We start from the raw sequence: 23475 nt of genomic DNA on the forward strand, positions 1-23475 counted from the left end.
ACAGGCAGATTCCTGTCATTCAAATCAAGTTGGCCTACAGTGACGGACTTATGCAATAGGAACATGCAAAGTAGATTTATATTAGCAAATGTCCCTGTTCGGTCTCCAAAGGAAGAGGCAGAGCTGTTTTCTCATGATAAAGAGGATTAACTAAATGAAGAACTTGCAGCTAATCTCTGAGTTCACCCTGGTTGTTCTGAAGTGCTCTTTTTGAAAATAAAATTGGAAGGCCCTGATGTCGCTGGGGTTTTCTCGTTGCACTCTTATGCAAACTATGATGATTGCCAAGTATGGATGAAGTGTGTTGTATATAAGACAGACTGACTTTTGTCTAAAATGTTTTAACTTTAAAATCTTGTACTAATCATAACACCAAAATAACATGAATTTTTAGTAGAATCATGGTATCTTGGGCCTGTCATCTCATTGATTCCTCCTCCCGGTATTGGAATCTGTATAGTAGTGGCTCTCAGCCTGTGTTTGAATGTTTTCAGTGCTGGGGAACCTACCACACCCTACCCGCTAATCAGTCTCTAAATGTAAAAAGTTCTCCTTATCTTGAGCTGAAGACTGTCTCCCCATACCTTCTAGTCATAAACATTATTTATAAGGGAAACAGCTAATGAGCTACAGTTTTCCATTAAAGTTTGCATGAAGCGGGACCCTATTTCCTACCTCTCCAGATCTACCTACCTCCCAGGCTGACCCAGGAGCCTTGAGACACTGGACCTTAGCCAGACACAGATTTAGGGGTTGTCAGAGGTAGATAAAATATGGTTTTCTTGGAAATATGGCAGAAGTATTTTTAAACCCCATAGAACTGATGGGATAGAACAGAATGGGTTGGGGTAACCTGGGCATGAGTATGGTGAATATGGGAGGGCAATTAGTTAGAGGACAGAGGAGGAAATAAATTCCAAGGCAGGGGGGCCTCTGGGAGCCAGGAAGGGGGCACAGAACATGAACATGAAAAAGATTTTGAGTTCAGATTTCAAATGCCCTAGATTTTCTATAGGATCCCCGACCTCAAGGCCCAATCCATTCCTTATTCCTCACTGGAGCACTAAGGTAAGGGGACAAGGAAATGGGCCATCCTCAGTGAGCTGGCTGCACAGAAAAACATCTGAAAACAATGCTAATAACAATTTACCATTTGTAATAAAGTGCTAAAGCTTTTCCTTACATCATCTATGCTAATCCTGTAGTCCCCCTCTTGAGTTATCCTCATTTTACAGATGTGGAAACTAAGGCTCAGACAGATAAATAGCGTGCTGAAAGTAAAGCAACTTAGTAAGAGAGTCAGGATTCAACCAAGATCTGTTTGACTGGAGACCCCATGTTGCAAGGCCGCTCTGCTGGAGCTCTCCATGGTCCTGAAGGAGTGGTGGTGACAGCCATGGTGGGTGTAGGTATCAAGTGCGCGTGTGTACGGTATCTTCAGCCTATTCTGCCTGTGGACACGTGCAACTAAGGTGGACTAGAGAACACTGAAGGTCAGAGAACAAACCTAACTAAATAATCTGAAGCCATTAGGGGAATAGAAAGAGATGAGCATTTACTGAGAATAAACTATATGCCAGGCAGAGTGCTAGCAACATAAGAGAATAATAAACCATGTAATAATAGATATAGTAAAGTAACTAATAAACCTTCCTTTAAAAACTAAAAGTTCCCCATCATAGGACCGATAGGGGAATAATTTTATTGAATTCAACGTACACATAGGCCTCATTCTAATCCATGTGTCTAATATGTTTATCTAATTAATAGTAGATGGATGACACTTACAAAAAAAAAGGTCAAGGAAGGTTAAATTATCACTGCTTATGAGCACCCAACAGGCTTCTATGCTGGTGCAAGTGGGACTATATTAATAAAATGAATATGACACAGTACCCCTTTTCATACACACACAAGACAAGGTATATATTTGAATCTACATAAGATGGCATATGCTATGTATCACACATGAGTAGACAAATGAGAAAAAAATGGAGAGAAGCAGGTTTTACATAAAGGAGGAGACTAGAGGGGAGCTATTTTACTGTCCTTGACTTTCAAAGCAAAGCTTTGCAAAATCGAAAGGGGAAAAAAAAACCCTTTTGTTCTTGCACGTAAAACAAGTCTAAAACTACCCACTGCAATGACTAATGATAACTAAGCCAGAGGGGTCCTTTGGGAGCCATCTGGGAAGACACACTGCTTGTACTTGTTTCCAGTGGGATTTATAGGATGGAGAGTGGCTTGTTGAACTTCAAAGTGCATATATGACATCAGGTTTTCCTTTACTGATAGCTGTGTCCTAGTCAAATAAACCTCAATTGCTAGCTTCCCTATGGCCTCCAAACCGTAACCTGCCCTCAACCTTCCTAGTCACTCTGTTCAAGGGCAATTTGTTTAATTTGGAAGCCAAATACAGTTGTATTTTCTTTTGTTTACAGATAACTCTTAAAGCTCTGGTGAATTCTGATTTATTTTGGCCATTCTATCCCAAGATTCTGATCTCTTGTCTCTATCGTTTCCAAATGCCTTCATATTTTTGTGTAAGAAAGCTAAAAGACTGGAGTATTTCTAAAGATTGTTAATGTGATGTATGCTAACAGGAGAGACGTGGCATCTGTGAGTCTCTGAATTTATTTTCAAAGAAAACGGAAGAGATAAAAACCAAGGTGCAAATAGTGTGAAGCTAGCATGCAATGCAGTGACACAGGGTCTTGAGAAACGGCATCTTGTGTACCCACAGGGATGGGAAAATGTCAGCTCTCAGGAGGCATAGGTGTCACTGGTTGCAACAGTTACATTTTCTCCTCTCTTTGACCGATCCCCCTGCATAGAGACAGGCAAGGAAAATGCTATAGCTATCTAATACCCTTATCGACAGGATGATATCCCAGAGAGTATCTGTTCTCTTGTTCATCAGGAGCAAATGTTTTAGCTAGATAAACAATTTTCTGGTTTTTACCCACATCTATGCAAAACATAAACTAATATTTTGATGAAATAGGACTGTGACATTGTAATGAATTAGGAAAATGAGCCACATTTATCTCTTCTTTCTGCTGCTGTGTGTACTAGTGTCTGGTCAATCTTTAACAACTGGCTCTGGGGGCTGGTGCGGGGGAAGCCCTGATTTGTAGTGTTTGCTGATTTCCATGGTGTAAATACTCTCGTCATTGCTGATTTCAAGCTGCCACACTAAAGTCAGTGAACATGGCATTGGAAAGAGATGTGCACAACTGGCTCTTGCAAGGCGGCAGGCACTGGCTCCAGCACAACACTGCCTACGCCATATACTAAAGTAAGTGAGTAAGAATCTACAAGTAAAACTTACCCCTAGAGCTGGAACTCAAGCACTCTTCATGACTGAGTCCTGACTTGGCCAACTATTACACTCAAACTAAGATAAACGAATTACTTACTATGATATCATCATAGTGAGTATTGAATTTTTGATATGTATTTCCTGTCCAAGTAGACCATAACACGACGATTGACTCTAAAAATAAGTGCTACCACTTAAAGCTGACTTCACGCTGCCTATATTCACATATTGCTCTGTGCTTTCCTGGCAAGTCATAAAATTAGATGTTTGTGTAGCCTCTTTTGGTAAATGACTGTAATTTCTTAGGTGTCATTTGAAACCCCAGGGGGACTCCGGGACGAAAGTAATATAATCTAGCAGGGAATCCCTTTTGAAGTATTTTTTACCAGAGTATTTTTGTTGTGTGTCTTAAAATAATTGCATCTCCTTTTCTCTGGATGGCCTGCCCATGGAGTTTACCTGAAGGTCCGCGAATGGAGATAAGAAAATAGGAAGAGGCAAATAAAAAGAAAGGATTTATAAATAAAAAGAAAGAAGATCTGCAAAAATTATTCTAAGCTTTGAGACTTGAAAGAGACAATGAAAGTCTTGAGGCTGAAAATCCACAGATTCTTTGAATAGTTATAATAATACAAAAAAAAAAAAGGAGAAAGAGAGAGAGAGAGAAAGATCTGAGAAAGATACTCAGAGAGACTGAGTAACTCTAAGTGATAAGCTAGTTCCAGGCATATAGTCTTATCTTTGTTGCCTTTTCCTTTTGCTCGTAGACAGCCACGTGCATCCCCTGAGCTATTTCTAGGAAGTTAAAGCAGAATCTATTATTCCTTTTGGTCAACATAACATAATGTAAAACATCATATGCTATCAATCGTGAGATTCCGACGTCTCTTCTCACCTTTTTCTCTCCTCCTCTTCTCCTGCATGTTTCACCTCCTATGGGGAACAGGACATACAACAGTCACTTATCTTCACACTGAGTCATGATTTATGCAGCTATTTAAAATAGAAGGATTGCACTCTCTACCATCCCTACCAGCTGGGAACTTTCACTTTCCTCTCTGCTTCGGCACGGGGGCTCTCACAGTGATGATTGTTTTCTCCTTTCTTAGCTCTAAGGGCACGAGAGGTGCAGTGTGAGACATAAAGTGCACAAACACTCTGACGCTTCTGTCTCCTGAGAGGAATGAGGTGCACAGGCAGGGGAAGAAGGTGCATGGCAGGGTGACAAGGTGGCACTTTGTAAGGAGCTCTGTCTTTGTAAGATAGCGATGTCTTTCTGTTCCTTAATTCTTGATCACACTCAGTCAGTAAAGTTTATAATCCTGCCATCTCCTGATTCTGTAGGCATAGACATCTAATTGCCACTTTGCCTACCAGTTCTAGAGTACATCATTCTCAGTCTAGATTGTTCTATCACACCTCTTGGGAACAATAAGGATCTTTCTATTTGAAGAGCACAAAAGTCAATGTTCACTGTTCTTTTTCTTCCTGGTCAGTTCATACTTTGAAGAAATATAACAGGAAGTGGAGCACTTGAAGATAAAGCCAGAGGAGAGAATTCCCAAACTGTCCTTTGCATTGCTTTCCAGTGACTTAAAGCACTATGAGATTCCTGGGACCTTGCACAGAGTAGCTGCTTGGTAAAAATGTGCCTCCTGAGTCAATTAATCAAATGGTCAAGTTTTCCAGCTTTACCTCCTGAAATCAATCTCCGGGCTGTCACACAGAGAGACTTTCTCTGCTTCTCCTTTGTGTTAAAGGAGCAGGCAGAAGACAGGATCTGCTTTCTGTGACTTCTAGATGCCTTTTATGACTTGCGTGTGATCACTGCTTGTGCCTATATTTGCTCTTTGGTTTAATGTTTTTGGAATTCAGGGTATTTGACAATTGCAAACCGCCTGATTGTTTCTTGACGCTACTAATATGTTAGCCCAGCCTGGCCATGTGTATCTTCCCCTTACTTTACCATTTGCTATTTCCTTATAGCCAAGGAAATGAGTGGATCAATAAAAATACCTGTGCTTTTGTAACCAAGGCTGATTTAACAAAAGGAAGCCTTGGTCAGGGAATGAATATCTCCTCCTGCTGGATGGGAGGAGAGCCGCAGTAGAATTGAGACTGGGTTTCTCTGTTCAGATTGAGATTATTTGGGACTCTCAGCTGGGTGGGGTCAGTGTACAGTCAGACATTTTGTCCAGGGGTATACAGTGGGGCCAGTTGTCCCTACATACTTTGCCCAATAATTTATTTATTAATATTGGGGAGAGGGGATTTCTAGCATATCTGATTGACCTGCCCAGTTGTGCATTGTGGAGTGATATATGTCACTATCCACATGGCTTTTAATGATGATTATAACACAATATGTCTTGTACTCCATTTAAGGTCTTTTTTCTTCTAATATATAAAGGATGTTGCCCAATATCCTTGTTGACTTTACACCTGCTTGTGGCAGAAGGTTGAGGGCAACAGCTTAGGTGTTCCTAACACACTGACTTACAGAGTGAGAATTGGACTGATTCTCTACTAAGTCCCACAGAAATTATTAGAATTGAATGGAGACTACAAACACACAGATACTCCTTGGTAACAGTAAGAGACACTCGGTATTCAAAGCCATTTTCATCCTTACTAGTTGGATTGCCACTCTCACTAGTACATTTAAGATTTATGTGTCTGTACAGGGTTATGGTGCTGATTATACTACCCTTGTATGGACTGTGTAACCTTGTGAAGATTGGCTTTCACAGCCAGGGAAAATACAGAGCAGATCACATCTGTTCCCAAAATGCCTAAGTGAAGGCAAGACCCAAATGATTGAGGACAAATCATCAGATGAAAAGAAAACATAGTAGCTGATATCCTTGGTCAGGGAGATTGCTCAGGTTCTCACCTTCAAAGCCTGACATATAAAATAGATAGATAGATAGATAGATAGCGTGACATATAAAAAAAATAGATAGATAGATAGATAGATAGATAGATAGGTAGGTAGATAGATAGATTGATTGATTGGATAAGGAGGTAGATGAATTCAATGCAGGGATTATGTGGTCCACGTCTTTTGCAAATCCTGCCCACTTTGTCATGGAATAGATGGGCTCTCTGTCTTTGCTGCACCACAGGAAATGCTTGCATGGCTGTGGCTGTCATCTTTACCAGGTCTTCCCACAAGATTTCTAGGATCAAGCCAGAGGATGAAAGCATTCCTCAGCAGATTCCAGTGGAAAACAAGAACACAACCAGGTACATTCCAAGAGGAGACACTGGAGGAGGACGGAGCTGGACTTACACTAAAAGCACACGTGACAGTGCACGTATTTATGCTGCTCACAGTTCGAGCTCCTCCTTCTGTTAACTGAAAAAAGTCACTATTAGACCATTTGGATGTGGTTTGTTAGAAAAATAGACACTGACGCCTTTTTTTTCTGCACTGAGTTAATGAGTTGTAAAAATGTGAAACCATTCAGGATAAATTAAATAAAGTAAATATTACACAGGGATTAATTGCCAAAGCCAACACTAGAGGCCAGTGGTTAGATGAAGCGTGATGTGGACAGGAACTTCTGTCAGACCTGTGCTTTAGTAAACAAGCAATTTGGGCAGTCTTTGACAGCTGGGGTCCACTCTAAATCAAATAAGTTATGGCTTGTACAGACGGAATACATTCAGCGTGGGTCATTTGGGTCGTGTCCTAGCAGTCACTACTTTGGTAAGATCCTGCTGGTTAGGAGGTGTAACATTAGTTTTGGCAGGAATATCCCTTGAAATAAAATCTGCCTGCTGGGAATACATTTTCTATACTTACCATGTACATCTTCTTTCCTTCCTTCCTTCCTTCTTTGCTTCCTTCCTTTTTTCCCTTCCTCTCTCCTTTTCTCCCTTCTTTTCTTTTTTCGGTCCTTACCTTGATGGCTCTCTGCTGTGGAGAGGAACTTGCTATGCCATGGGTAACCTTTAAACACTTCTCTTTACATTAGAACCACAGAGGGTTTCAGGCCAGCGTGGGCGTGTAAGCGTGAGAGGCAGTCTAGTAAGACTACACGTTACAGGCCACCTTAAGGTCTCAGAATGCCGACAAAGACACTGTTAGAGGTTAATACCGTAGATGCCAAGTACTCTTGAGGTGCCAGACCGCCCTTGCAACAACTTATTTCAAAACCTGTTCGTCCGGTATTAGCCCGTAACCTACTTCTGAACTGGGTCAGAAAAGGCAGAAAATTCATTGAGAGATTAAAGAGACCGGCTAGTAAGGCTTTATCAGGGGAAAGGATGTTTTCTGTGTTCATCACACACCAAGGGAGGGGTCTTCTGGAGAACCAGTTTGGGAACTTGACTGGTGATCCCTGAAGTTTGGGGCACGCTGGGCCTGGTGGACCAGTGCATTCCTGGGGAACAGGTGGAAGGAAGGGCATTCGTCCTCTTGGAGAACAAACAGTCGGGGCTACACTGAAAAGGTCTGGGGTTTGAGGGGCAAATATATCTGACCTCACGGGCTAGATGTGCTCCTGGTAGAGGGCTTCCGGAAGGGGTCATCTTGCAGGGACCACCCAAGGAGCCTGCTTGGAGGGGGAAGTGACCCAGCAGAGGGAGAGACCCAAGGAAACCAGAATGGAGGGTGGTGACAGGGAAGTTGTAAGCAGCTAACCTGAGGGGACGTCACCAGCCTAAGAAGAACTGTAGGAGAGAGGACCTCAGTGATGGGAAGGCCTCCTAAGCACCCCAAAAGTATCCCATGAGGAGAAAAAAAGTCAGCCTTTGGTATCTGCTATACTCAAAAAGCATCAGGGCTAGGTAAGCCTCTGGCTGAAGAAGACTTTTCTCCCTCTTACCTTTGCCGCCTACGGTGAATGCGTGGTGTGCAACGAGATCCCCCTTCAGGAAAGAAAGGCTTATTCGCTCAGCTTTTAGGAGAGCTGCAGGGAGAAGGCCCCCAGCCATCAGCTTTCTTTAGGGGATTGTCTCAGCGGGAGAGGGAGCAGCCCATGCAGTGACCGATCAGTGTGGAGTACAGATGAATTCCCAGCTCTTCACTTCGACTCAGGACAAGTATGGAGGACCCTCCGCAGCCCCAAAGCTCTCCGTGGGATCATCAGAGAGAAGACATTGTTGAGGTTGCTCCTGTTCTCCCTGCGTCCCATCCTGTCCACAGGTGTTGATCCCAAAGTGTCCCTGGCATGTGTGTCCCCATCTCGGAGTCTGCGGCTGGGGAACGCAGCCTGCAACACTCCTCGTCCTGCACCTGGTCCGCGGGGGCCACAGGCAGCCCTTAGCAAAGGGAAGAGGAGACGGGGTGCCTCCCTCCCCCACCGCAGGCTTCTAAGCCTAAAGCGGACCTCCCCAGGGCGAGGGGGGACCTTTCACTCGCATGTGATTCTCAGAGGGACCTTTTAGAATTAAAGATTGACCGGAATAAACTACCTAACGGGCCAGATGCATCCTTCACGAGCAGGAAAGAACAAGTCCACAACGTGAGTTCAACGGGGAGCATGTGTACAACTGCGTCCTGTCAATTTAATGAACTGCTGACAGTAGCATACCTTTTAAGAAGCCGGGTTTGGAAATCAGTCCTGGGTTAGAATCCAAGTTCTGTCACTTACTTGTACGTGACCTTGAGCAGTTCACTCAACCCCTTGAAATCACAGTTTCTAAACTATGAAATGGAGATGATAATAGATGGCTGTGAGGATTAAATGAGAATATACACAAAGCTTTTAGCACAGGGCCTGGCACAGAGTAAGTATTCAGACTCGCTCCTCTCCGGGGTAGCTTCTGTGGTTTCTGTCCACGCAAGGATCCCCTGGAACAGGAAATGTGCAAAAAGTGATATCTCAGGCCAGACTCTTATCTCTCTTCACACATGAGGAGTACAAGAGGGTAAATCACGGAGTTTACATAAATCTCATACTGTTTTATTTCTCACACTAAAATTGTAAATGGAGGCAATGATTCTTTGCAGCTTCAATTGGCTTGTTGCAATCATATCTTTTTTGAAACTGTCTCAAGACAATTTGTATTCCATTTACTAAACCCACTTATCAGCAAAACCAGCTTTTCTCCTGCAACTGCTTGGCAGATTCTTACCTGGCTGCTGCTCCCTGACCAGGTTGGGGTGTGAACATTTTGTTGACTTGTTTCTTATCCTCCCTTCCTTTCCCACCTGAGTTCTTGGTCTGGAGCTATGTGCATCCCCCTATCTCTCCTGCACTCTAAAGGACCTCTTGACCAGGTTTTCTAGTTATAACCTGTTCCTACTCCATTGGATTCTCCTCCCTTCCTTTCGCTGTGTTTCCTCTGCTGGAACTTATAGGCTAGGCTATCCTCCACTTGCAGGTGAACTCAGAGATCTCTGACAAGTGTAAGTCAGGCGGCTTCCTTCTTACAGAGCCTAAAGCTTTTGATTGACATTCCCTCATGATAAATACATTGACTTTGATACTCTTGTGTCAAAACTATAGGGAGTGCACATGTTCAGGAGTAATCATAAATTTTAGCAAATAGTTTAGGATAATTCAATTTATTGGTGTCAATAAAATTCAAACTACACGATCTTTTGGAATAATCTTAAGTACACTCATGGTTTATTGTACTAGAATTTTACTTATGTATCTATAGTAGTCAAACAAATAATTGGCCAATTGACTAACAAATTTAAAAAGGGAAACTGCATGTACCTTTTACTATAGTGTTAAATATAACATATTCCTCACATATCCATTCATAATAAAGAGATGAAAGCCTGCAGAAATTACTTTATCATTCTGAAGGTGGGAATACTATTAAATTATAGCCATAAGTCTAGGTGAGTATCAAGCCCAGTTGGTTAGTTTTGTAGAAAATGCCCTGAGCGTGTATCTTATTCCACAGAGATCCCTCAGCTACATCAAGTATCTCTTTTCTAAAGAAAGCTTTTTTATTTATGTTTAATTCTGTTAGCCAACTATAAGAACCAACCTCCTGCTTGTAATTACTTGCTTTTTCCAACCACTTGGACCTGCCTTCTCAAAGCAGGTTGCGTACCCTAAATTCTGGGAATGTATATTTTTAAATAGCATAAAATGCTGTCTCAATTGGGAACTATTGATTTAGCATTTATTTTCTGTTCCATGAATCTTAACATTTGATCATAATCTTATGTTATTTCTGGTTTCATTAGAGTTCGTTTATTTATAAAATTGTAAATTCCCCTCAGTTAGCATTTATGGTTTCTCAGAATTTTGAATCTCCACAGTGCTTCTTAAATACACTAGAAACTCAATATATGTGTTTGTCAAGTTGAAATTTTGAGTTTCTAGTTAGCAGAGTCAAAATGTGTCTCTTTATGAAGATCATCTAAATGTTTAGCCATATTTTCTTTTTAGAATCTTATTCTCATTTGGGTAATTTGCTCTGGTACCTCCACCCCAGGTTGGTTCCCCTCTACCTGTAGCTCTAGTACATTTACTTGTCTGCTTCTCCAACCAGATCAAGTTGAAATGATTTTTAATCTTGTTTTGTTTTATTTATCTTGTGTCTCTACAGCCTAGCAAACATCAATTGCCAAAATGAATGATTTTGGAAAGAATAGGAGTGGCTTGAACATAGCTGGAGGGGAAATGTTAAAAGAGGTAAATGAAAGATATTTAATGTGCCTCTGCCAACTTTGTATATCAGTTTAATAGTTTTTATAACTTGAAACCAATCCATCAGGTTGACATGTTGTCAGGAAGTCTTGGTTCATGACAGATTAACTAATTCTTCATCTATTATTTATACTCTGCCTACATTAAGAACAGTCATTGGAGCAGATTAAGGTAAAAACAAAGACCAGAAGAATAACATCATTAAGATGAGGGTAAACAGCTAGAACGACATAATCAGGAGGGTAGGGGAGAGATCACTGACCTACAAAACCTATAACCAAGGACAGCTACAGGCAACTGTGAGCATAAAAATGAACTCTGAGCTTTCTGAATTTCATTGTTGGGATATAAATATGTCACATTCTGAGTTCAAAAGCTATTGCATAATGTACAGAAGCCATCAATAGTGATCTTAGACAAACATTGAGATGGTGCATATTGGCTTATATTTGCTTAAGTGATTAACTGTAGAAAAAATTTACTCCAGTTATCAGCTATACTGAAGATCTCTAAAGAGTCAGTAAATTCCTCTCCAGCATATGATATTTACATACAAAAATACCAACCATGGGTTCTTTAAAAAGAATGCAAAGTAAAAGAAAGCCATGACCACTATTACAGTTAAAGTCCATGTTACCTGGGTGCCCAAATGCAGTAAATACACATTATTCTCATATCACCTGATTTAAAGTTAGATTTCAGTTTGGAGAATGTAGAGATGAGTAAGAATTATATTGTTATTAGATATTTCCTTTTTTTTACTTTTGAGTTGGACATCCTTAATAGTAGGTACCACGAATGGTACATAAAAGGTCATCCCAGATAATCAAAGCAGAATTTAGACTATCACGGTGATTTTGAAATATTATTTCACAGTTCTAAGGCTATGGCGCAAAGGCCAAATGAAGTGCTAATTTAGGCCATTGTCTGATTAATTTAATTACTAAATTAGGTATGAGTTGGGAGAATTCAGATTTTTTGTTTTTAGTTGTGCTAAGCTATTTCCAATATCCTATTTATATATTACTTTTAGGATAGCCATGGTCTCATTCTCTGTGTTGATGTGGTGGCTCTGTCCGGTGCTTCGCTGCAAAGCCAAACTTCGTGACCACAGCAACATGACAGATTCAATCAGGTAAAGCAGCTTGGTCCAGTCCCCCACTGTTGGTTGTCAACTGAGCTGACGCTAGAACCAGTGCAATGCTATGTGATTTGACTGTCCTTGAGAAAATACAATGGGAGCTTCTGTATGACAGTATAAACTCACTCGATTAGGGTCTCACCCTGGGGGCTAGTTGACCTCTCCCACTACTCCCCAGTTCTCTCAGGTCCCTGTGGGGCTTTCAGCTCAGAAGAGATGCAAAGAACCCAAGCAAGGCCAGGGAGTTTGATGTTGTGACAAGGCATTTAGAGTTGAGCCATCCTGAGTTCCAGCCACGGTGGTGCCTCTTGTTCCTTGTGTCTCTTGGGCGAATTACTCTTTCTGGATCTCTGTTTCCTCATCTGTAACATGGGGATGGTTCTATTTACTTTGCAAGATTTTCTAAGAAACAAATGATAGAATGCCTTTGATGATCCAGCCAACACAGTAACTGAAGTAGGTGCTCAAAAAATTAGAATTGTTGGCCTAAAATAAGTTAGTACATAGAGAAATTCACTTTCTTAAAAACGTAACATAACATTTTGAAAACTCTTAACATGTTGTTAGAAAAGTTATACTGTTTTTAGCTGCTGCATCTGTGTCTTGACAACAAAGAATAGAGCTATTCTTGGGTCAATGTTTTAATATGGTCTTGCACAGTGTAAGAGTAATTAAGAAGGACATAATTCATACTGTTGGGGAAGGTCTAATTATTGAAATGTTTTATTCATCAGTAATAAAACTTTGACAAAAACCTAGTAATACTTGGTAAAAGTACACATGCGAAAAATAAAACATATAATTACTAAGAGGTATTCATACAACTTTTTTTGATCAGGTTGTAAAAAAAGAAAAGTCCTTTATTTAGAGTCAATGAAGCTGATTTTTAGACCAGGCAATGTGACTTACTAGACACATGGCTTTGGGCAGGTCATTTAACCTCCATGAACTTTGGTTTCTTCCTTTTGAAAAATGGAGTTGGTGGCAACTACCAAGACTACTTCCAGATAATTTTTCCATGAAGTAAATGTAATACATGCTACTAATGTAAATATTATGGAAATGTGAGATACTATTTTTATTATGAAAGGTTTCATAAAATACTCCCAGTTACTTCTTGATACTTTTAGCCTTAAGTTTTATGCCAATACAAAGTGCATAATTCAGACAATATTAACAATTCCTGGTCAATGATATGTTAAGTTTAGGTTTGAAATCAATAGATATTGATGGCTTATATGGGTTTTACTCAAATATTCTATATAGTTTGAAGGTATTATATAACATACCAGTAGCAACTTAGGTGAAGTATTTAGAATAAACATAAACATCAATGAGATGCAAATTTGTAGCTAAGTGCAGTTTCTATAATTAGTTATAAGCAATCAAGATTAAATGATATAACTCCAATGAAAATAATAACTTATTAGAATAATGTAAAGAAAATTTCTCATGTATTATATTATTTCATCCCTGTAGCAATCATTTGAGGTAGCAATGATTACTTCCCATTTATTGGATGAACTTGAAGGCTATGGAAATGAAATGAAAACCAAGAAAGTCACAATTGAGTAATTAAATAATCTGGTGCTAAAATCTAGATATTTTAATGTGAAATCTAGCGCTTTTCAAGATAAAGCATCAAAAATGTGTTGTGAAACATTAGCATCCATTCAGTTATTTATTCACCATGGTTTATTGGGTGTTCATTATGTGTAAGGCTCTATCAGCATAGTAAAGGATCAGCAATGGCCCCAGTGCCCAAGAAGCCAATGGACTAGTAGGACAAATCATTCATAACCCCTCTACTGTATTCAGAAAATGTAAGGGCTATGAAAATGTACCAGGAAAAGTGTTATGGGAGTTAATTTATACATTTCGATAATATTTTTGGTGCTACATTCACATATTGTAATTGGCCATGTTCAGAAATACTATTTTTCTTCCTTACAACAGTTTGAATTGAGTTCAATTTTATATAAAATGTTCTTTTCTGAAGGTCAACAAGCAAGTTCCATATTACTGTCATAAATAATGAACTTGGACAAGAATCCAACACAGCAAAAAATCGTGAACAAGACTTCACGGAGGTTTTTTGAACTTGTTGCATCCATGTTAATGTCAGCCACTATATACTAAGGTGGTTAAGTACAAAACAGTAAAAATTTACACTTTGATATTTTTGATCATAGTAGACATTATCTATGAGTTGGTTATAACACTCATTTCAGTAGTTTGCTGTAACATATATGCTACCAGTACACTCTTTTCCAAAAATGAAGATGGTAGCCACTACTGTAGTGTTTTCTCCTATAAAGGTATAGTTTAAAAAAAAATCTATGCAATTTGAAAATCTGGCTCAATATGGAAACCATGTGTTTAAATGCTTCTGTAGTAGAACAGTTCATTATTACCCTGAATTGGGTATCTATCACTTTTCAAGGTTTGCATGTATCACATTACCTTCAGTATAACCTCATAGAGCGAAAGCAGAGGTATTCTTTGCAGAAGGGCCATGAAGTCTTTCTAACAACATTATAAAGGACAACATAATTGTTGGTAGTCAATTAAGGTGTGTGGTTATACTTTTTTTAAAAAAAGCAAAAGCTGTGAAAGCTAAATTGTAAGAGTAAAAACTGGGAGACGGTAGGATAGTAGGATAACTTGTAATGGTCAAAAATGGGAGATGCTATAAAATGGAATGTATAGTGTTCACAGGCTTTTAAACCTGGTTTCAAGTCCTTGTTTTGAAGTGTAATTTGTGCCTCAGTTCCCTCGCTGGAAAATGGGGTTAATAATATTTATCTTGCAGAACACCTGTTAGATTTAGAGCTAACCCACAGGTCTGGTAGATATCATACAACACAATTCAGCTCCTAAGAAAAACAATTAATAGCATGACCAAAACGTACAGTGTGTGCTACTTGTATTTAGTGGCTTCATCTCCATATTTCAATACATTTTACAACCCATTCTTTTTGCAATGCATTCTTTTAAAATGGAGACTTTGAAAAGACGTGAGACGCAATCCCTGTCTTCACAAAAGTTTTTCAAATTCCAATCCAGAATTTCTTTAAAACCATCATCCAAGCAGGACAGTTCCTGGGAGCAGTTCTGCCAAAGGCCAGAGAGACTTCAGTTTACTTTGCACACCCACCCATCAAAACTCCCAGTATGCTCTCGAGCTTTCACACGGTGCCCAGGCTTTTACACGGACCTGAGAAACCCTCACCACTAGTTGTTTAGCTTTCCAATAAAACCAAAAACTGTTGCGAGATGCTGACTCCAAAGAAAACAAAAGATAAAGAGATTTACGATTTAATGATTAACATGCCACCCTATTCCTAATAATCTTCAGGCTTGGCTGTTTTAGAATGGGCCCCGGGGGGGAAAGCAGATGTCAAAGGCCTGGGGCGGGGAGTAAACCTGGTGCTGGGGGCCTAAAAACACAGAAAAGAAACAAGGGCACAGTTGTATACGCCACGCACACCTAATGGACAGTCCAGGCACAAGGCGGAGCGTCGTAGAGGAGCCCGGGTCCCTCTCCCAGGATGGGAGGGGGGCCTCTGGGAGCCTTGTTCCCTGTGGACCGGGGGCTGGAGCGGCGGGTGCAGCGGGTGCAGCCAGCCTGCTGCCCAGCTACTGCCCTCGGGCGCAGTTGCATCGCTGCACCCTCGGGTGAAAGTAGCGTGCGAGGCTCAAGAGAACACATGTCCTCCTGGCCATTTTCTGGGGGGTCCTGGGCATCCCCTGCTCTAAGTCCCTTGGGGTGGGACAAATGGGCTCTTGAGGTGCGAAGTTAGCAGAACTTTGGGAAGGAGGAGTGTAAAGCCCCAGCGAGGCGGGGGCGGGGTGCGGGGGCGGGTGGGGGAGGGGCGGTGGGTTCCGAGCGCCGCGCTCCCGAGCGGTCCCCGCGCTCAGCAAGCGGGAGGACGGCGGCGCGGAGACGGCGCTCCCTTCCCCGCTTGCTCCCTGGCTCTCCAGTAACGACCGGCGAAGGCGAGGGGTAGCGGGCTCGGAGAAGGGCGCTCCGCAGCGGGAGCCGCCCGGCCGGGCCTGGGCAGGGCGCGCGGGGCGGCGGCGGCGGCTCCTCACTGCACCAACCTGCGGGCGCGGGCGGGCGGCGGCCCCTCCCACCGCACCCCTCCCGCGCCGCCCGCCCGGGAGCCGGCCCGGGTCCCAGTCGGTGCCGCAGGGAGCCGGCGACCGGAGCGCCCGCCCGGGACCGGGACCGCAGCAGCCGGGCGACGTCGCGGCCGCCGCACCCCGGGCACTTCCCCCCCTGGAACAGGCTCCCCTCCGTCCCTGTCTCCCTGCTGTCCTCCTCCCCGGCGGTCCCCGCTCCTCCTCCCCCAGCCCCGACGCCGCCCTCCCTTCCTCCTTCCGCGCCTCTGCTCCCGCGAACGCCCCCTCCCGCCGGGCCGCGCGCTCCCCGCTCCCCGCTCCCCGCTCCCGGATCCCCGCTCCCCGCTCCCGGATCCCCGATCCCCGATCCCCGATCCCCGATCCCGGATCCTGCCCGGCCTCCCGCGCGCCCGTCCCGAGCCCGCTGCGCGCCGGCCGCCGCCTGGTCATGTCAGGATGGAGATCCGGCAGCACGAGTGGCTCTCGGCCTCCCCCCACGAGGGCTTCGAGCAGATGAGGCTCAAAAGCCGCCCCAAGGAGCCCGCGCCGAGCCTGACCCGAGTGGGCGCGAACTTCTACAGCAGCGTCAAGCAGCAGGACTACAGCGCCAGCGTCTGGCTCCGGAGGAAAGACAAGCTGGAGCACGTAAGGGCGGCTCGCTCCTCGGGGCCTCGGCCGGGCACCTGCCGCACGCGCCCTGCCCCGCGGAGGTGACAGGAGCGCGCGGGCTGGGGGTCCGGGCAGGCGTCCGCGGCCTCCGTCCGACCCGGGGGCTTCTGCTGCACTTTCTCGCTTTAACGACCGAGCAGAGGGGAGGGGAGAGGAGGGAGGGGGTTCTCTTTCACGCACCGCCTGGCCCCTGCTCCCCCGCACCTCTCCACTGGCGTCACCCTGCGGGGTGCATTTGCACCGTTCTTGGGGTGCGTGTGCGGGATGAGCGAGAAGTGCGGGTGCTACAAACGCGGCTTAGAGCAACCGGGCATTGCACGGTAGTGGACTTGAGAGGGGCGTTTGCCTGGATCTTTGAGGGCTATTTTACTCAGCCCAGAAACTAAAAAAATGAACGAATCCATAAAGTTGGCGCCGCTGGCGACCCGGCCTGGGCCGGTGCACGAGCCATTAGAGTTTTCTGCAGAGTGTCCGCTGGGATGCGCAGTTGGCGATCCTCTCTACTTGAGCCCAACTAGGGAGCGATTTGAGCGTTGCAAGGAGAACGGCTCAAGAACGATCGCCCCGCTCCCCGGGAACCTGCCAGTCTGCAGGGTGGGAGCCCCGAGCGGGAACCTGCACTTCCAGTGAGTGTGGGCTTCGCGCAAAGCGTTGTTGGCTCTGGGGTCGAGCCACTAAGGCTTGCCATTCTGAAAGGAAAAAGTCCTTCTAAAAAGGCGTTTAGTGGATCCACAGTTTCAAATCTGACCCATCAGCGCCTTCTTAACCAAATGTTAAAATTAAACTAGGAGAATTATCTCAAGAGTGCAGCACAACTAGCTAAGGAGAAGATGCTGTTTCTTCCCGCGGAGCTGCAGGATCCAAATCCTGTCTGTTAGTGAAATGTGGAGGTTTCCTTGTATTTGGGTCAGAACTCCAATACTGATAGAAAGAAGATAAGACCGAGAACTCCTGGAACTCAGACATCTCTAACCACTGCCCCATCCTGAGCCCCATCTGTCCACAAGAGCTACTCCTGGGCTTTGCAGCGCCAATAGGCTTCCCAGGAGGAAGCATGCCAAGGGGTGTTTCGCTATTACGATCTGAAAGGAAGATCTACACCTTTTTTCTGAGGGCCTGTTGGAATCATTAAAAGCTCTAATATAAAGCTTTGAGTTGGGTAACAGGCTCTGTCTCGTGTGTAGACAGCCGTTACATCGTTACATCCTTAAGACCATGGAAACAATTGAAGGAAATTTCTAGGATGGCAAGTTGTTTGAAAGGCAACAGTGTGCAAAGGCACACTCCAGAATTAGCGAAGGGACTGGGTGGTGTTAATTAGTTTATCGGAGGCAAATAGCATCTTCCTGTAGTTTGGCTCTTGATGCTGATTTTAGTACCGGGGAAAATGGTCTAGCCTTAGAATGATGATAGAACATATCTTCATTTTAGTTGCACTCTGAATATGTGTTCATTTATAGCTTGTGCTTTTAGCTGATCTATTTCCATTATTCTCTTACTGAAAATCAATAGTGCAACCTTCTGTGACTATGTCTTCTTGAGTCACCAACGCTGCACGCATTATACTTAAATGCTTCCTCACTTTTGGATTTTCATTGAAAGTATCAAGTCATACCATGTGGGCTGTGGCAGCCTCACCTTTCTGCATGAGTATAGGACGCTCAGACTCTCCTGAGGATTGAAGCTCAAGGAAAGGAAGATCTGGTTGTTTGTGAGCATGTGAACATCTATGCTTTCTTCTTCACTCAGATACTCCAAAAGAGAGCACTGCATTTATTAAGAAGAAAAAAAATCAATCACCTCGTTTGTTATGTAAATCAGTGTAGCTTAGCACTTGTTTTGCTTTTTCAGCTACATTTAATGGGAGATGTATATTCTGTTCCGATGTTTTCCTACATACATTCTTTCAATTAGAAAGAGGACTTTGCTTCAAGTGAATTTTTTGGTGCTATTCTCTTGCTTCTGAAACATTCACAAACATTTCTAATGAATTAATATTTATGAAAGTGCTATGAAAATTAAATTAGTATAAAAGTGTAAATTTTATTTGAATTCAAGCACTGGGTGATAGTATGTGACGTGTTGCATATACTGTGATGTTTCAGGTAGTTTGATGTTAATTTCTAATTCGATATTTGAGATTTTAAAAACCTATGACAAATGGAACCTGGTATATCATTGCTACAGAAAGCATGAAAATGTAATGTTGACTTCATTAGAGACAATGTTCTGAACACATGTGGTACCTTCTAGTTCAAATGTCACAGGTATTAGGATGAGTGTGTCGTATGAAATTCAAAGGTGATGTAGTTTAAAAACACCCTTCCGATCTGTCTAATCAAATGAATGGCTACCATTTTTATTATGTTGAAAAAATGAATTAATAATTATGATGGAGATCATATGCCTGAAAACAGCCTACTCAGTTATTTTGCTGGTGCTTTAAAAGCCAATCTAAGTATTAAGGTAATAAATAAGTTATGACTTCAAATGACACATGCATTTGGTCATCACAATAACGGAATTCCCTGAAATGAAGTGTGACAGTGTATGGACTCTGTCCAGACTTCAGAGGGATGAATTAATCTGAAAGTCAATAACACATTGTAAAATGGACAGCTAAAGAATATATTTCCACCCACTTTGCTAAAAGGGAGAATAATTTATCTCCCCTTTTCTACTTTAAAGGCTATTGTACTAATCCCAAGGTTGGACAAGAGAAAAGTGACATGAATTGATTGATGATTAGAATACTTTCAATCAGTCTTTAAATTTGATCCCTGTCCCTGGTTGGTTGATACTTAAGATGAATGCTTAATAAGGAGTATATGTACTTTGCACACCCACCCATCAAACCACCCCAAATGTATGTAGGGAATTTTTCCCCATTTCGAAATCATGATTAGAAGCTACAAGGCCGTTATGTTTTGAACTGTGATTCTGGACTTTGAACTCCACTTGGAAATGTCATGAAAAAGTGAAATTGCTCGGCACAAACAGAATGTTGTCTTACTAGCTACAAAAAAAGCTCTTCGTTCTTAGAATCTTTAGCTTCCTATTCTGCCTCATAATCCCTAGGGCTTTTGGAAGGCAAAAAAAAAAGCCATCCCACTGCCCCCAGAGAGCTTCCAGACTTCACGTTTGAGGTCAGCCTGCCTGCATTACAGTCCTGGACTCAAAGCATGTGGGCACTTTGGCCAGCAAGGCCATCTCACTGTCTTGGGCCTGTGATTCTGTTTCTTTGCCTGGCTTCCACTCCATCCTCTGGGGGCCTGACTCTTCCCGGCCAGTGGACCCTGGCTTGCTCCCTTTCTGGCCATTCTGAGGCTGACTCTCCTGGTTCTCACTCTGAGCTGGTCCCCCACCCCCGCAGCAGAGACAAGCTCTCCTTGCCCCGTCTCCAAACTGTTTCCCTGCCCAGCTTGTGATGGTGGAATTAAGTCAAGCAGTGTTTCATTTGGCTCAGAAACCCTATTTAAAAATGGAAAGAGAAAGCAAAAGAGAGAATTAGTAAAGAATAAAAGAAGAATCCTTAATGTTCACACTTGTAGTGAGCCATAGTATCTTGGTTTATTTAGTAAGTGCCTCACATTAAAAAAAAAAAAAAAGAAAGAAAAGAAAAGATCATTTTAGATGTGTGCAGTGGCTCACGCCTGTAATCCTAGCACTTTGGGAGTCCAAGGTGGGAGGGTCACTTGAGCCCAGGAATTTGAGACCAGCCTGAGCAACATAGTGAGACCCTATCTCTAAAAAAACAAAAATCAGCCAGGCGTAGTGGTGCATTTCTGTAGTCTGAGCTACTCAGGAGGCTGAGGCAGAAGGATCCCTTGAGCCAGGAGTTTGAGGGTTCGGTGAGCTATGATGATGCCACTGTACTCTAGCCCAGGGAATAGAGTGAGACCCTGTCTCAAAAAAAAAAAAAGAAAAAAACATCATTTCCTCTAAGTGTGAATTTGCACCTATTTAAATAGAGTTTATATTACCAGCGCATAGTAAATAAATGCCATGAACACAGTTGCCTCCTGGAATAAATTATTCACATGATGAGCAAAGAATAAATGGATTGGAGCAAACGTGGTCACAGTGGTCTGAGCTCATATTGTGCAATGCCATTTTTGTCCCACAGAGCAGATCCACGGAAGTGCTGTACCCCACAGAGCAGATCAGTAAAGCGCTGAAAGACAAAGTTCAACCCAAGGCAATAAATCTTTAAAATGTTCTATTGAAAATCAAACAAATAAACAAACAGTCCAGCAAATGCTTAAGAACATTAATATTTACCAGGATGATTTCCTGTGATTTTAGATGTACAAAACAGAGAAGCTCTAGGCTGAGGCAGGATTCTCTGCTTCTCTAACTCATCAGTCAAGAAATGAAAGTTTAGATGTTTTGTGTCTTCTCATGGATCTCTGTCATGTCGGTTATTGTACTCGGCACTACTACCGTTCATGTATATTTATAGTAAATGGACTTCTGTCACTGTGGGTTGACATTGCACTTTTTTTTGAAGAATCTGGTTTCTTTGTAACATAACCATAGTCAGTGACATACCATATTTAATGTATTTAATTTGAGAAGGTGAAGATTATTGGACTTAAGATTTCGTTTTCTTCCTTTCTTCCATATAGTAGTTACGTACCAATTTCTGGCTAGTTTCTCTAAAAGTTTTTACTTCTCTTTACAGACTTCTGTATCCATCTCAGATTTAAACCTATATAACAGTTTTTAGTTCTTCTCTTTTAGCTCTAAAGATCAAGAAATCTGATGAATCTTTCAACTTCTGGGACATCATTTCCTCAGTCCCACATCCCCACATTCAACAGCTCTTGGACTGGGGAGTAGCTGCATTTATTATTTGTAATTCTTCATAAGATTTGTCTCTTCTCCCCTACTATCTGTTTGTTCAATCCTTTCTTTGTGTCAGTAAAACTCTTGGATATTTATCTTATACTGCATGTGTAATCCAGTTCTGTGTTATTTATTTTGTTCTTCAAGTTGTTCTTGCTTTGGCTGTTAGAAGGTCTTTCAGATGGGCTCCTGTGTCCCTTGGACATGTTCTTAAAGATGTTTTCTCATAAGTATATTGAAAAGGATGATTCATTTTTAGTCTCAACTAAGTACACTCTTTTTTTTAAAGAGACAGAGTCTTGTTCTGTTGCTGAGGCTGGGACTACAGATGAATTGGAAGGCCAAATATTCTCTGAGTGTAAAGGTGGAAGAAAGAAGGGCAGGTGCTCAGGGGCTTCGTGGAGCAGGTGCAATACAGCACCTGATGGCTGGCATTAATATTGACAGAACATCAGGAATGAGCAGCATACGGGAGGCATTCAAAAGAGGCCGGTGTTTGCTCTCTATGGCTTTTATACGGTCACCTTTCTTATTTTATTAGGCTATTTTTTTCCCATTTGGATACATAACTTTACTTGATTTTGTATTGGTTTCAGAATAACTGTCACAGAATGAGTATTGAGATCAAGGAAAGAAAGTTGATATACGTTGGCAGAATGTGAGTGTTAAAGAGAACATATCCAGGCAAAAAAGTTTGCAGACATAGATGAGCTGCTGGGCATGGTAAACGTTTTTGGCTTAGTGTAGTCTTTTATTTCTTTCCTGTTTTTAGGAAGGGGAGGATGGGTTCCAAGGGAACGGAACATGGTGAGGAGCTCACCAACATGGCAATTAACGAGTCTCTGGGTTTCGGATTAGGTGGTTCAGGTGATATTGATCATTTCCATTTGGTCACCTAACAAAGATTTTGCGAGAATAAACATAAGTTCTTTAGCTTAGAAACATGCTATTGGTGAAAAGCTATTTGAATAGAATTGCTGGTCAACACTGAAAAAAAAATGGATTAAAAAAAGTCTTTATTGAGAAAATGACTTAAAAGAAAAATTTAACATCTTTCATGGAGAGAGAATAATAACTCTTCTAACCAGTCATTATATTTAATTCCCATTAAAATGAGTAGGCCAGTACCCATCCTAGCACCTATTCCAAATCTCTTGTTTGCATGTTTCCACACTAAAAAACTATAAGATAAATGGGCTTTAGGATAATTTGTTGAGTTGCTGTTTGTGCCATTAATCTGGAGAAACATTTCCTTTCTATTATGAACTGAGTAGATTTCTAGTTACATCTGGGATTGTGTTGTTTTAGTCAATGGACTTGTTCAAAGCAGAAAGGGACTTAATATAATCCTTGCCAGCTTTAATTCCAAGATTTGTTGTCCAGTTTCAGTAGAATATTAGGTGAATGGATTTATCCTTGCATTGACATTTAATTCCATAGCTCAGGGTAGTCATCAACAAGGTATAGACAGTCACACAGATAATTTAACATTTTAGTCACTGTCACTGTTGCTATAGTGAAAGGACCATCATTCTAACAAGGGAGGGTCTTCCGAGTGCAATACTTTCCTAAGCAGAATTGGGAGTTTCAGCAAGTCTGCGCTGAAATGTGGCCACCTGGCTTCAGTCCCTTCTGCACAACACCCAGGGTTCAGATTTGTGTCTCAAAAATTCACAAATTACTACATTAAGTTGAATTTCAGGGCTGCTTATGAAAAATTTAGAACCAATATATTAAATCCTTAAATG

General features: G+C 42.2%; 1 protein-coding gene across 1 annotated transcript in view; it reads left to right on the forward strand.

Annotated features, from left to right (window-relative positions):
- The first annotated feature begins 16666 nt into the window (after positions 1–16666).
- PLD5 (phospholipase D family member 5) overlaps positions 16667–23475 on the forward strand; it is a 193802-nt gene continuing 186993 nt past the window's right edge. Inside the window, exon 1 of the mRNA XM_045536958.1 lies at positions 16667–16855. Coding sequence (XP_045392914.1) covers positions 16667–16855 — 189 coding nt within the window. The remainder of the gene's footprint in view (positions 16856–23475) is intronic.

Source organism: Lemur catta, chromosome 25 (assembly GCF_020740605.2).
Source record: "Lemur catta isolate mLemCat1 chromosome 25, mLemCat1.pri, whole genome shotgun sequence".
Classification (NCBI taxonomy): Eukaryota; Metazoa; Chordata; class Mammalia; order Primates; family Lemuridae; genus Lemur; species Lemur catta.